At 42.3% G+C, this 13,736-nt stretch overlaps 3 protein-coding genes across 4 annotated transcripts; 1 reads left to right on the forward strand and 2 right to left on the reverse strand.

Moving 5' to 3' along the window:
- Positions 1-234: 234 nt before the first annotated feature.
- LOC115689770 (signal recognition particle 14 kDa protein) lies at positions 235-2,476 on the reverse strand. Its single transcript, XM_030615924.2, has 4 exons — positions 2,334-2,476; positions 1,704-1,797; positions 1,481-1,590; positions 235-579 (listed from the first exon to the last, which is right to left on the reverse strand). Exons 1-4 carry the CDS (start codon positions 2,334-2,336, stop codon positions 433-435), a joined length of 354 nt encoding a protein of 117 aa, XP_030471784.1. The 5' UTR covers positions 2,337-2,476; the 3' UTR covers positions 235-432.
- Positions 2,477-4,213: 1,737 nt separating this feature from the next.
- Positions 4,214-10,119, forward strand: LOC115689743 (anthranilate synthase beta subunit 2, chloroplastic-like). 2 transcript variants are annotated; one of them, XM_056305395.1, is made up of 8 exons: positions 4,214-4,398; positions 6,568-6,728; positions 7,739-7,809; positions 7,977-8,014; positions 8,117-8,227; positions 8,601-8,700; positions 9,113-9,248; positions 9,876-10,119. In XM_056305395.1, the coding sequence occupies exons 1-8, from the start codon at positions 4,251-4,253 to the stop codon at positions 9,978-9,980; spliced, it is 870 nt and encodes a 289-aa protein (XP_056161370.1). In that variant the 5' UTR covers positions 4,214-4,250; the 3' UTR covers positions 9,981-10,119. The 2 variants fall into 2 exon arrangements, with proteins under 2 accessions (XP_056161370.1, XP_056161371.1); XM_056305396.1 differs by lacking the exon at positions 4,214-4,398 and adding an exon at positions 6,347-6,481.
- Positions 10,120-10,331: 212 nt separating this feature from the next.
- LOC115689742 (pentatricopeptide repeat-containing protein At4g01570) lies at positions 10,332-13,271 on the reverse strand. The gene has a single exon (XM_030615897.2). It carries the CDS (start codon positions 13,111-13,113, stop codon positions 10,711-10,713), a length of 2,403 nt encoding a protein of 800 aa, XP_030471757.1. The 5' UTR covers positions 13,114-13,271; the 3' UTR covers positions 10,332-10,710.
- Between the last annotated feature and the right edge of the window lie 465 nt (positions 13,272-13,736).

Genomic DNA, 13,736 nt, shown 5'->3' on the forward strand with positions numbered 1-13,736 from the left:
AGGCGCGCGCTCATGAGACAAAGGGCCTGGGCAACAATTATTGCAGCGCCAAAAAGAAACGACCAAGAAAGCCTACTTCCAAGAGAAGAAGCTCATTGTAAAACGTCAATGAAGCAATCGAAGTGCGTAATGTACAATCTTCTGACTCGAAGAAAGATGCATCAAAATGACGTAAGCCGTCACTCGGAAGATGAGATGTTCACAGAAACTCTAGCTGAATCAGAGGCCCCCCGATTGAAAAAACCCCAGAGACTTCAAGCATTTCAATATCAATGGATAATGTACTCATATTGACAAAACTTGATGAAAAATTGCCTTTCACGACCCTTGTGGTATCTTCTTCAACCCCCCCTATACTTCTGCATCTTGTCATGTCCTTCCTCTCCCTTTTTCTAGGGAGAAGTCACACGTGCCTTGATGAAAAATGGGCTCTCACGACCCTTGGCGTGCCTTCTTCGACCCCGCTCCTTCAGCAGCTTTTTTCTTGTCCTTCCTCTCCCTCTTCTTTAGAGCAGTCATGTGTGCCTTGAGAATCGTGGCATAAGAAGCTTGAAAGCGCTGATGATCTTTAGCTCCTACCTATTTATACATTACAATAGCAAGAATAATCGCAAAATAAGTCATCAACTCTTCACCAGAAATAGAAAAGATAATGCAACTCGAACTATTATAGACCCAAAAATGTCATCCAGAATCGCATGGAACTCAAGAGATATCGGTTTTCGAACCCCCAAAAAAAGAGTTGACGAATGGAAATTGAGAGTACTACTCTGAGAGATCATTGTAAACCATAAAGCATTTCCTGCTCTCAATACTCTTTATTGTGTTTATAATATGATCTTCGGACAGAATTTTGCTCCAATTTTATCTAAAATATGCAAATCTTCATGACATAATTTTGCAAGAGGATTAATTGTATTAGCCTAAAGATTTTCTATTACCACAACGCATTGAAATCTTGAAATAGTTTTGCTGTCACATGTGCTATTTCTCTCAAATTCAGGGTATTCCTAACATTTTATAGGAACTTGCTAACCAGATTTGGTGATCTGAAAAGAAGTACACATGATAGAACAAACTAAACAGTTACTCCTTCTGAGTTGTCACGCTGAGAGGAACAAACAGTTTTTATCTCAGGACAAAGGCTTGAAACCACATTACATGCCTAGAAAAGTCCTCCAATCCAATGTGAGTTAGTTATTAAGAAGTTCTCAACCAGGTGGTCAAAACGAAGCACGCGCAGATGTGTGTTTGTCTATGTATATCTGTACAGATATATGTCATGCACATTCCATGCACCGTGCAGTCTATCTTTTCTGACCCAGAGAAATGCTAGAGATTCAATTTGGCTGAAATTACAGATTGCAGCAAGGAAACAATTATAGCACCAAATCACATGGACATGTGAACACACACACACACATCCCCATATCTCTATGAGAGAGAGAGAGAGAGAGAGAGAGAGAGAGAGAGAACATACCGAGGTAGAGATAGTCTTTTTGCCATCAGTTGCACGTATGAGGCATCTGTACTCAATCGGGTCACCAGCAGTTTTCAACTTATTCCTTTGAACCTTAGACTTCAAGGAAGCTAAAGCAATACAATTGTCGCGGTCAAATTCCACGCTACGTTGCATCATTGCAAGAATAATTAACAAAACAAGAATGTGGAATCATCCAAAAAAAAAAAACAGCCAATCATACATCGTTTGAGAGTAACCCAAACAGAGCCCTGTTCTGTACTTCTCTCGTACATGCTAGTAAGCTCATTCAAAAACGGGTCCGGCTGCAGAAGAACCTACAACAGAAGGCAGACATGAAATTAGACAACCAAAGAAGCCAAAAGGAGCATCACATCACAAAACATCAGCAGCGCCGCTAACTCGGACAACACAACACCCAGCACACACAAAGCACGCCTATAGTTTTACTGAAAGACACGCATTGATCGGGACACAGAAGGCACTCAATGCCAGCTGCTGCACCACCAGTCAACCACTCCAAAATCCTCGAAACCTCAATCGACAACGACTCAAATCTGATCCAATTTACTACTGCCGGAGAAGAAATCCCCGCGATGGCACAAACTACAGCGATAACAAGCGCGCGCAACTTCGACTCGATCGACAACGACTCCCAGACAGATCGGTTGCCCGCGAGCAGAACATCGCGGCGAAGCGATCCGCAGACGGACCGCTACACGCCCCCATCAAACACGCGAATCGGAGCATCGCATGCAACAGACGTAACGAAATCGCCGATCGCACTTCGCGACTCGCGACGCGGCAAGGGCGGCGAAATCCCCGAGGGGAAAGGGAAGGGAAGCGGCGGTACCATGGCGAATTCTCCCGGGGAAGAAAAACCCTAGCTTCGTCTCCTCCGCCGCCGCCGCCGCCGCGTCTTCGGCAGCGATTTTGCTCCTCTCTCGCTCTCGTCCCCAACTCGAGCCTTTCTGAGTGCGACTCGGTCGCGTGCATCTTAATTTAATCTCATCTAACATATTATAGTAAAAATAAATATTTTGCACAAAAATAAGCTTAAACATTTTCGCAAATGATAAAAAAAAATTATAAATGACACAAACATTTATTTTTTAGGATAATATTTTGGGTTAATGCCACGAAAAACCCCAAACTGGTATACCTATGATAATTTTATTTTGAACTAATTTTTTGACCACTAAAAACCCCACACGATATACGATTTGATAATTTTTACCACTAAAACCCACACTTAGTATCCGACAATTTTACTCGAACTAATGTTTTGCCAATCAAAAACCACAAACTGGTACACCCGTCAACTACCACGTGTCATCAAACTTAATAATTTGACAGTAAAATTTAACGAAATTAACGGAGGGTAAATTTATCATGGGTGTACAAATTTAGGGTTTTTTATGGTCAAAAAATTATTTCGGGGTAAAATTATCACGAGTGTACCAATTTGGGATTTTTTGTGATCAAAAAAATAATTCAGGGTAAAATTGTCACATGTGTATCAATTTTGGGTTATTCATGGTATTAACCCTATTTTCTAATGATTTATTTTCTGCGAAACAAATATATCTTAAGTGCATTGAATTTTGTTAAATGGAGTCAAATTTTTTGTATTCAAATGAAAATTTAAGAGTTTTTTCAAGAGAAAGAGAAAGTTTAAAAATAAAATCTCCTGACTACGAATAGTAAAACTAACCTAGAATGAGATGTTATAGCCATATAGACATTGCATTTATTTAGTAGTATCCGATGTAGTAAGTTGTATAATTAACTATGGACGAACGAGAAAGTATTAATATTCATAATTTCACGTAAATTTAACTCTACTATTCACGATACATGATGTGATGTACTTGTAGAGAAATTCTACTCGTATATATAATAGAATGATAATGAGAGTAAAATAGACTAAATTTACTTCCATTCCATCCAATATAACACATTGCCGATAATATAATTAAAATTTACTTAAATGATAATATTTACTCAAAAAGAAATGGAAGAACAATTGAGTCGAATTAAATAGATATAGTTCCTGTTCCTTGCATATTAAACTTTTCACAAAATATGACATAGGAGATGTTTGGTAAGCGTAAAGAGAATTTATGTATATTACAAAATGAGCCCACGATGTTCGATTATTCTCCAAACGATATTATATTATTTCCAAGTGATATATGTCTTTTCCAATTTGGTCAGCATCGTCACTTTCAAATGATATGCTTCCAAGCGTTACCACAGCCCTTTTTCATGGAAGTTGAATGTGCAAGAGTAGAGAAGCAAGTGTAATAAAATAAATTGTTCGAAAAGAAAAAAAAAGAATTATGTATGAAAATTCATGTGAAGCACGGGACGACTATATTAGTTAATTAGGTAATTTCAACTTTACGAAAAAAAAAAGTCAGTATAAGTTGAGAAAACTAATTAATAAATCATAAAGTGTAGTCTTGCTTATGCATTGTTTTCTAGTTGCAAATCAAGTTTAGTAAGTTTGCCAAAGTAATAATTTTGGGGTATTCACATGAAATTTCATTTCCATCAACTTTTTTCATTTACAAAACTCGAGACACTCAGCCAATATAATTCAGTCAGTCGAGTTATTTTCTTTTTACAAATTTATTTAAAAAATAATAATTGGACCTGTATAATAGTGATCCCACTAATCAAGGTGGATTACTCGCTAATCACGGTTAATTGTCAATTAAAATCATGACCTCATCGATCGACTCCAGAGCTGCAGCCATCACCTTCAATGAGAAAGCCAACCCGTAGCCGTAACTCCCATCAGCAGCCACACACGACCGTTCCTCGGCCACCATCCCGCCTCGGCGCCGCCGCCGGCGACCGCTCCTCAGCAACCCATCATCGCAGTCGCGCTCCCGCTCGTTCCACCATCTCAGGTCCCCTCTCTCTCTCTCTCTCTCTCTCTCTATGTGTGTGTGTGTGTGTGTGTGTGTGTGTGTGATATGCTCTGTGAATCTTTCGTGGGTCGGTTGCTTGATTTGTCTGGAAGCTGGATTTGCTGCTTTAATTTTCTTTACTGCGGGCATAAAAGAATTTAGTTATGCATTCGTGGGGATTATTCGAGCCGAAGGATTCGCATACCATGTTATGATAAAGGGGAGGTCTTTGTTGTGTGAAGTGCCTAATGCCTGTGGGGGGCCGCGCAGGGGCGCGCTGTGGGTTGGATCCGTGGAAGCTTTCTTCCCCGGGATGGGGGAATGTGGACGTGGGCCCGGCCCTGCTCCTTGGCCGTCTCTATGGTGGCATTGATTTCCGGGTTGGTTCGAACTGGGGATAAGGTTAATGCATTTCATTCGGTTCTTGCATTGTCGGTTCTTGTGCTGATGTGGACGTCTCGGAACTTGGAAAGCGGGTACATGTTCTTGTTGTAGTTCTTGGGTATGAATCACCCCTGTTCATAAGCAATGTATTTATCGGTATGTATGCCGAGTGTGGCGGAATTCTTGGTGCAAAGAATATGTTCAATGGGAAGAAATGCAGAGAAGAGACATCTTGAACTTCAGTCATGGTTGGCGCTGATCAGCATGGGAAAGCTGAGGAAGCGTTAGCAATTCTTTGTTAAGATGGTTAGTGCTATGCATGTACTTTGTGTGGCCATTTCGGATCAGAGAAGAGAGGTCATCATTTTTCTCAATTCTATGAGCAAGGGCTATGGTATTACTCAATATACTTGCTTATTGGATCTTTTGAGTCCTTCGGAACATCTTGACGAGGCTGAGAACCTCGTCGATCAGATGCCATTTCAACATGATGGACCTACATGGATAACTTTTCTTAGTGCTTGCGAACAATAAGGCTAACCAAAATGGCAATTGGTATGACCAAAAAAAAAAAATGGCAATTGGAATTGCCATACGACTATAGCCTATAGCCTATAAGTAGAAGATTTTTCAGTTTACGCACTTCTCTCCAATATTTATGCTCATGTTCGCTATGTCAATGGTATAAATCTAGCATAAATGAGAAAGTTGATGTCATTAATGGAAGTAAGAAAGACGCTTCTATATGGTTGCATTAGCATTGTAAAAGAAAACCAACTATTGTACGTGGGGAGATAACTCATCAATGAAACCTGATGTTTGGCTTGCTCACGAAATTAGATCGATAGATGAGAAGAAGAGGCTATGTTCTGGACACTAGCTCAGTTTTGCATGGTATGGAGCAACAAGTGAAGGAAAAACAGTTTAGATAATATTATTCAAGTTGTCATTTTTGTTTTTTCACATTGGGTTATCTTTGCTCGTGACTCTAGTTGTAAAATGAGGCTTATTGGTTTCACTTTACTTCTTAGTATGGTTGGTTTGTTTTATTTATTTAGTTTATAGGATGATCTATTTGGTGTCAGTGTGCCTCTTGTATCCTGGATATCTGGCTTAGTCAAGATGGATTTACTTCTCATATCCTGGTGTAATCTTATTCCACTTTTGAATTTAATTAGAATAAAGATAATGTGGAGTGAATGTTGGATGAGAACAATGCTGTCTTGTTTTGTGTTATTTGCCTTTAAAATGAAGAACCATATAAGGCAGTGTGATAAAAGAAAGAACCATATTAGCACAAAATCAGAGAAGACATTTGTCCTTAAAGGCTTTTCCTTGTACGTTTAGAGAAAAGGGAGCAATGAAGAACCATATAAGGCAGTACGATAAAAGAAAGAGCCATATTAGCACAAAATCAGATATGACATATGTCCTTTAAGGTTTTTCCTTGTATGGTTAATAAAAAGGGAGTGATTTGAAGTGTCAATAGCGTTTGCTTCCCTATCTCAATTAGAACTATACAGGCTTTCTCTACTGCGCGGCGCACACATAATACCTTCACCACCGAACTCCATTTCCATCAAGATGGCTGCTGCTGGGATACCTCACTGCTCTCTCAAGTACCCAAAACCTTCCTTCTCTCATAAAACCCTGCAAGATCCTCGCTTAAATCGCCTCTTTATGATCGCCCGTACGTCAAGTATGTAATCTTTGAGCACAATCTTTCATCCTCTGTTTTTCTCTGTTATTTTATAAACGAAGCTAAGTTTTCCTTTTCATTTGCAGAACTCAGTTTTGTGGCACAAAATAAAAGAACATTTGTCACAAAGGCCAGATCTTTGTCTAATTCTAAGTTGAATTCCAGGTCTCCAGTGTCCATTAGAAAGGGTGATGAACCAATCATTGTCATTGACAATTATGACAGTTTCACTTACAACCTTTGCCAGGTGATTTTATTTTTCTCTGGTTTTGCTTGAACAGATAAAACGATAAACAATATTTGGTTGCCTTATTTGATGTCATTTGCCATGTTTCCTATTCACATCTAACATTTTGTAGGAAGGTTTTTTATTTTTCTTTTTCATTTTGAGATTGGGGTGTAGCTTCATTTGAAGGAGCCTAGGTGGTGAAACTGGATGCATGTGTGTGCACGTGTGTTCTTGTGTGAGGTAGGGTTTCCAGGCCTTTTGATAGCACCCGATTTCTCTCATCAAATTGTGAATATGCCTCCTCTGCCATCCCAATCGGGTAATTATCAAAAGAAGAGGCCACTGAGGGTGGGCCCCAAGGGATTTGCCTTCGCTGGGACTCAATCTTACAAGTATGCTTTTTTCCTCTGTAGTTTGATATTGAGTCTTGACTCTTGACAACTTCTGTCACTCTTGGGTGACATTGTGGATACTGGATGGTCTAATTCATTTATTATATGGTTTAGTTGAAGACACCCAAAATGGCAAAACCTGGAGTTTATTGCGGTTGCTACATGGAATCTGTATAAATGTTTATCTTGTCAGTATTGAACTGATGCTAGTATAGTATATGCATATGGTGGTCCATTCTCTAAGACTTTCCTGAAACGCACAACCGCCTTTTGCACTGTCAATCCTGGCATCACTTTTTACTGGATAAAAAAGGATGCTTCACTGAAATGTTTAACATGTTAATGTATAAATCTGCAAGCTTTTCCATTTGTAAGGTATTTTGATGCAATATGAGGTCAATCCTCAGCCAAAAAAGCACTCTATGAGTCCTAACAATGACTTGCTATTGAACACAAGCATCAACCTCATCTCTCTCTCTCTCTCTCTAGCACGCATGCATCGAGTCTGTCTGCACGCAAGCACTTGGCTCTGTTTAGGAGGTCATTCATGCAATTACACAGTCTATGAGCCGTGCAGGTGCATATTTGTGATGTAATGTACAACAATCCTTATGACCTTCTATCGTCATTTTTCAGTATTTGGGAGAGCTGGGATGTAAGTTTGAGGTTTACCGGAATGACGAATTGACTGTAGAGGAATTGAAAAGGTAAGAAATTTCCTTTTCTTTCTTTTTTCGTTAAGATATAATAGCGTTCCACTTTTTATGGCACAACAGACCTTTCCGATCATTCGTTACTTGAAATGGGCCACCTCGATTAGTGTGCCTCACTTGAAAGGATCACTCTTTTAACTGATAGCTTCCACGTGTTGTAGCAAAAAGCCGAGAGGAGTGCTTATATCCCCAGGACCAGGTTAGAGCTTCTATGATATGATTCCATTTGATCGAAATGCTGGCTATTTCTTGAAGGGAAATCAAAAGGAATATCGTACCTATGCCTGGCATTATTTTGTAGGCACACCCCAGGATTCTGGAATTTCTTTGCAGACTGTTCTCGAACTAGGGCCTGTGGTTCCGCTTTTTGGAGTATGCATGGGTCTACAATGCATTGGGGAGGCCTTTGGAGGTGCGTCTCTTTTAACAAAAGCATGTGCTAACGGCATATCTATTGGATCTTTCTTTTAATTGCTTATTTCATGATACCAAGAAATTCTGATTTTGTGCGGTAAAGCACATTTCAGAGCCTCTAAAAGCAAGTTTTAGTGGCACAAACTATTATGTGTGCAGGATCTTGATTTACCTGGCTCATGTCAAATCTCAAGTAAAATTAAACAAATAGTGCTGATCTATGCTTACTCTGCACAGAATTTGGTGTTTGACACTATTGTACTGTCCTCTACTTTCTTTTGATTGAGAAAAAGGTTCTAGGTGGCATCTGAACTTTTTGTTATATTCATTGTCGATATGAAGCATTTACACTGTAGCATGTGGTGCATCAGGGAAGATTGTGCGTTCTCCTTATGGTGTGGTGCATGGAAAAAGTTCTCTTGTATATTATGACGAGAAGGGAGAAGATGGCTTATTTTCTGGATTATCAAAGTATGTCTGTGTTCCTTTTCTAGCATTTTTATTCTACAAGTATAGCTGGGACCTATTCTTTTGTCAAGCTCTGAGATGGATATTTGTTGGTCAAATGCAACTCTGTGTTGCTAGAATCAGTGCTTTGATGTCCTTTTGTAGCAGAATCACTTTCTTATTAGTGTTCCAAACTGATATTATACATAAATCTTCATTTTATTACCAGTTTCTTGACATAAAGCACAGTGCATTATTCATGTATCGTGTGTAAAACAGCTTCCTTTTGTGTACCGACCTGCTCTATCGTGCTTGAAGCGTTCAGCTCTTGTTGACGGAAAGTTGCTCTGAACTTCTCGATAGCAATGACAGATCCTCGTATTGGCTTATAGCAAAAATTCCGGAAACCTGTACTCATTCCCATTATCTTTTGCAGCCCTTTCACTGCTGGTAGGTACCACAGCCTTGTAATCGATAAGGAGAGTTTTCCTGGCGAATTTCTGGAGGTCACCGCATGGACCGAAGATGGACTGATTATGGCTGCTCGTCACAAAACTTACAAGCATCTACAGGTCTCTACTCATCTCTCTTTCATTAAAAAGGTTTCCGATTTTTTCCAGAAGTTAGATGATGTTCGGTTGGTTCATGCTCCCTTGGCCCCACCTTCACAGTAACAACCGCGATGTGGGATAAACGGTTAATAAGTAGTGCAATCTTGTCAGTATGGGTGGATTTTTGGCATAAGTTTGTGAATGATTTATCCTTTTTCTGCACATGTGCGCACTTGACGGGAGACGTCCTACTTTACAATCTACACGCACACTTTGATATTTGTAGGGTGAGTCTTGTGCTTATAGATAGCGCCCATTCATGTTCATTGCACTGAGGCTTCATAAGTACGTCTCTGCACTCAATTCGTGGATAATGTAAACAGAGATTTTGGTTTTTTGACCACAACATCTCATCAAAGATTAAACAATTTGCTTTCCGGATAGTTGTGACTACATCTGATGTCTAGTCTGTGTGCGGCGAGGGTTTGATATTATTCGTCCGTGTCATGTAATTTTTGGACATTTCTCTTTTCGTTTAGTTGTGCTGTCTCATGTTATCCCATTATTAATATGTTAATACGCCTAATGATGCTAGTTACTCTTTACTACAACTGCGAAAACGATATCGTGCTGACATGTGAATTTCAGGGTGTCCAATTTCATCCAGAAAGCATCATAACCGATGAAGGCAAGACGATTGTTCGCAATTTCGTCAGATTGATTGAGACCAAAGAGGCTGAAGCTCAGAACTAGAGGAGGCTGCTGTTGAAGAAATTTGCATTGTTATTCAATTTAGTTTACTCAGAACTAGACATTTTACTCCTTGTACTATCCAACAGGGCTAGGCTGTTGAACCAATTGTGTTTTATTACTTTTTACCTTTTCTTTTAAACCCGCAGATATCGCAACTTGACTTCTTTTTTATCTTTTTTTATCTCCATCGATGCATAATTCTCGCTCTCAAGTTCTATCGATCAATCTGTTGATACTAGCTAGTAGTTCATTACTTTAATTGAAAGATGTTCACTTGATACATAGAAAGCACAACGTAATATTGTGAAAGGTATAATCTCCTATGTAACGACTGAGAAGCTACTTCCAATATTATCATCAGAGTAATAAAATTATCAACGTCTTGGAGAAAGTTTACTTACAATAATCCTTTTAGGCATGGACCCTAAAAGGGTATACAGACTGCGAAACGTAGACTCTTTACAAAATCCAACTTTAGTAGTTTCAAATATACGACTACCCAGATCAATTGTGATCCAGGAAAAGAAAGAGATTACATCAAAGAATCATCCTTTGGACAATCATCACAATCACACAAGAAGTACAGCATACCTCAGGCATCTTATATCGTAGTCTAATTCAAACAATGTCAACACGCCTGAAACATTAGGTGATCTTTCCATTTTCATAAGCAAAGATCAGGAAGACAACTCAATTTTTGCGAACCAACACCCCTGACAAAGTTCCTGCATTAACCAGAATCATCCGTATCCACGTGCACCATTGAAGCCTTCTGATACCTTAGTTTTTCGATCTCCCTCCCGAGAAAATCCAAAGTAGTGTCGGTCACATGGTTAGGGGAGACCCCGGCATCGAGCATCATTTTCAAGAACTTATATGCGTCCTTCAGACGCCCCGCCTTGCTGTGCACTTCAATGAGGGTGTTAAACGTCACGGCGTCAGGGCAAATCCCACTCGTCCTCATCTGCTCAAAAAGCTTGCACGCTTCGTCGATCCTTCCAGCTTTCCCCAAGGCGTTAATCAGCGTGTTGTACATCACTACATCTAAGTAACCCCCATGCTTCATTAGCTTGTCAAGGACCGCACTTGCTAGGTCCGCTTTCCCCATCTTGCCAAGCCCCCGAATGATCATGTTGTACGTTGCAATGTCTGTGGGGCAGACCCTCTCGCCCATCTCGTTGAGGACGCCCCATGCCTCCTCGAAATAGCCTTTCTTGACGAAGGAGCTCATCATGGAGTTGTACGTGTAGCTTGTTGGGTCGATGCCCAGGTCGCTGAACATCTCAAACAACTTGCAGGCCAAGCTCAACTTTCCCTTTGCTAGAAAGATCGATAAGTAGGTATTGACCATGTGGATATCTAATGTGCCCATCCCTCGGTCTTGAACACGCAGCCCTTTCGAAAGCGAAAACAGCTGAGGAGAATAATCACCGGACTTTACTTGACTAGCCAACCGATCCATGTATGGGGACGATGACCACTCATCAGAATCTGTAGATGAAGCCTCCTCATCTCCCATCCTGGTCTCTTCTGAACCCTCCTCAGGCGAAGTCTGCAAGTCAGGAGGAGAACCCACCAAACTCATAATCTCATGGAAGCAGCCTCTAGATGGGAACATTGGCATGTAATCCTTTCTTTTGCTCTTATGATGCTTCATCGCAGCCTCCATGTCAGCTTGCCACTTGAGCACACTCGGGACCAGATGTCCGTCCCTAATGTGCTTCATGAGCATCTCCGTCCCGTCGCACCAACCCTGCTTGTGAAATCCAATCAGGAGGGACGTTATCGTGACCAGGTCCACGACAAAGCCTCTGACTTCCATTTCTTGTACCAGTGTAAGAGCTTCCTCGAGTTGACCTTCCTTACAGAGCTGCACCGCAACAATGCTATAAGTAACGCCATCCACAAACTGACCCTTTTTCTTCAAGTCGCAGAAGAGTGTATATGCACCCTCTGCCCTTCCATTCTTGAATAGTCCATCGATGAGGATGTTGTATGTCCAGCATGTTGCCCTTATTCCATCCTGAACCATCTTATCGAAAAGTTGGCATGCCTCATTCACTCTCTTCGCCTTAAGAAGTCCATCCAGGAGAGAATTGTAAGCAATCACATTCGGTCGAAATCCATTGTACTGCATTTCATCGAAAATTCTGGCGGCATCATCAATGAGGTATGATTTCGAGCAGCCTTGAACGAGAATTCGATATGTAAAGGCATCGGGGTCATGGCCAGACCCTTTCATTTCCTCCCACACGACCAGTGCCTCTCTGACCTTGCCGGCCAAGCAGAGCGCCTGGATCAAGCTATTGTAGGTGCACAAGTCGGGCCCAAATGATCCCAAACCCGAACTCTTCGCCTTCATCTCCTCGAAAAGGCGCAGAGAAGCGGGCAAATCGCCCCAACACCCGAATGCGTGAATACAAATGTTATAACCCCAAGCATCCAACTGAAACCCATCCTTCCCTTTCAATTTGTCAAACACCTCCCTGAACTCGGCTCTCATATCCGCCTTCCTAAGCGCGACGAGCAGCTCATTGCACGCGACCGCGCTCGGCAGGGAAACCGCCCCACTTGAACCGTCCAAGAGCTTATAGAAAATCGACAAGGCCAGACCCACTTGTCCCTTCCTAACGAGTGCGGCAAGCACCGAAGTATACATATGGGAATTCAGCCTCGTGCCGAGCTCTTCCATGTGATCAAGAATCTCGAGCGCAGCGTCAAACTTGCCCGACCGGATGAACGCCTCGAGGAGGAGCTTGAACGTCCAAGAATCAGCGACGACGCCGTCCTCCTTCATCAGGCGGAGCAGGGGAGGGACCTCCTCGAGCTGGTCAGCTCGGCACATGACCCAGAACAGGTGGGAGTACACTCTCGCCGCGTGTTTGCCAAAATGCGTGAGAGAGCGAGACCATGTGAAGAACTCGAGCTTTCTTGATGGGTGGAGGGACCTGTGGGAGAGGATCTGGCGGAGGAGGGAGTCGGTGACCGGGACGGCGTCCGGGTCGAGGTTGCGGGTCCCGGACTGGGAGAGGGTCTTGGCGACGGAGGCGACGAGGAGGGTGTTCGCCAACTGGTGTGGCCGCAAAGACGGTGGCTTCTTGGAGGCTCTGAGCACATGACGGTGATGATGCATTGGGATGAATGGCGGTGGTGATGGTGATGACGACGCCGACTCGCAAGTGCAGTCATCACAAGAAGTTCAGTTGGGCTCAGGAGGCGCGAGCGAATTGGAACAGAGTTGAGAAAGCTGAGCGTTCTTTGAAAGAGCTGTGCTGGAAGGGGGAGCTTTTATGGCAAATTGGCTGCGTTTGGGAATGGCTTTCCCAAGGGCCTTTGGGCGTCCAAAGCTCATTGAGCCAAGTATTGGGTGTTGATAAAAATTTTACAACCCACCTTGAGGAAAAGAGAGCCTTCGGAAGGCTGAAAGCCCAAGGGGTCCTAGATTGCCCTGGGCTTTCAGCTTCCTCAGCATACAAGTCCTAGGAATAAGTGAAAAAAATTTCTCCCGAAACTACTCTTATCTTTTTTTAGATTTTCCGATTTTGATCTCGTCTATACTGTTCATCTTCTTCTTCGCTGAGACCTCAGCGGCGTGGCTGTGAAGCGACGGCAACCGGACGGAGGGCGGCCGGCGTGGTCGCGCAACCCGGCCACCGTCGCTTGGGCTCGCATGACCGCCGCAAGGGGCCACGCGACCCAAGCGAGGGCCACTTAAGGTCGCGCGACTTAGACCACCCTCAAGGGCCGCCGGCGACC

Source organism: Syzygium oleosum, unplaced genomic scaffold (assembly GCF_021117445.2).
Source record: "Syzygium oleosum isolate NSW1041296 unplaced genomic scaffold, Sole_v2.1 Sole_v2.37, whole genome shotgun sequence".
Taxonomy (NCBI): domain Eukaryota; kingdom Viridiplantae; phylum Streptophyta; class Magnoliopsida; order Myrtales; family Myrtaceae; genus Syzygium; species Syzygium oleosum.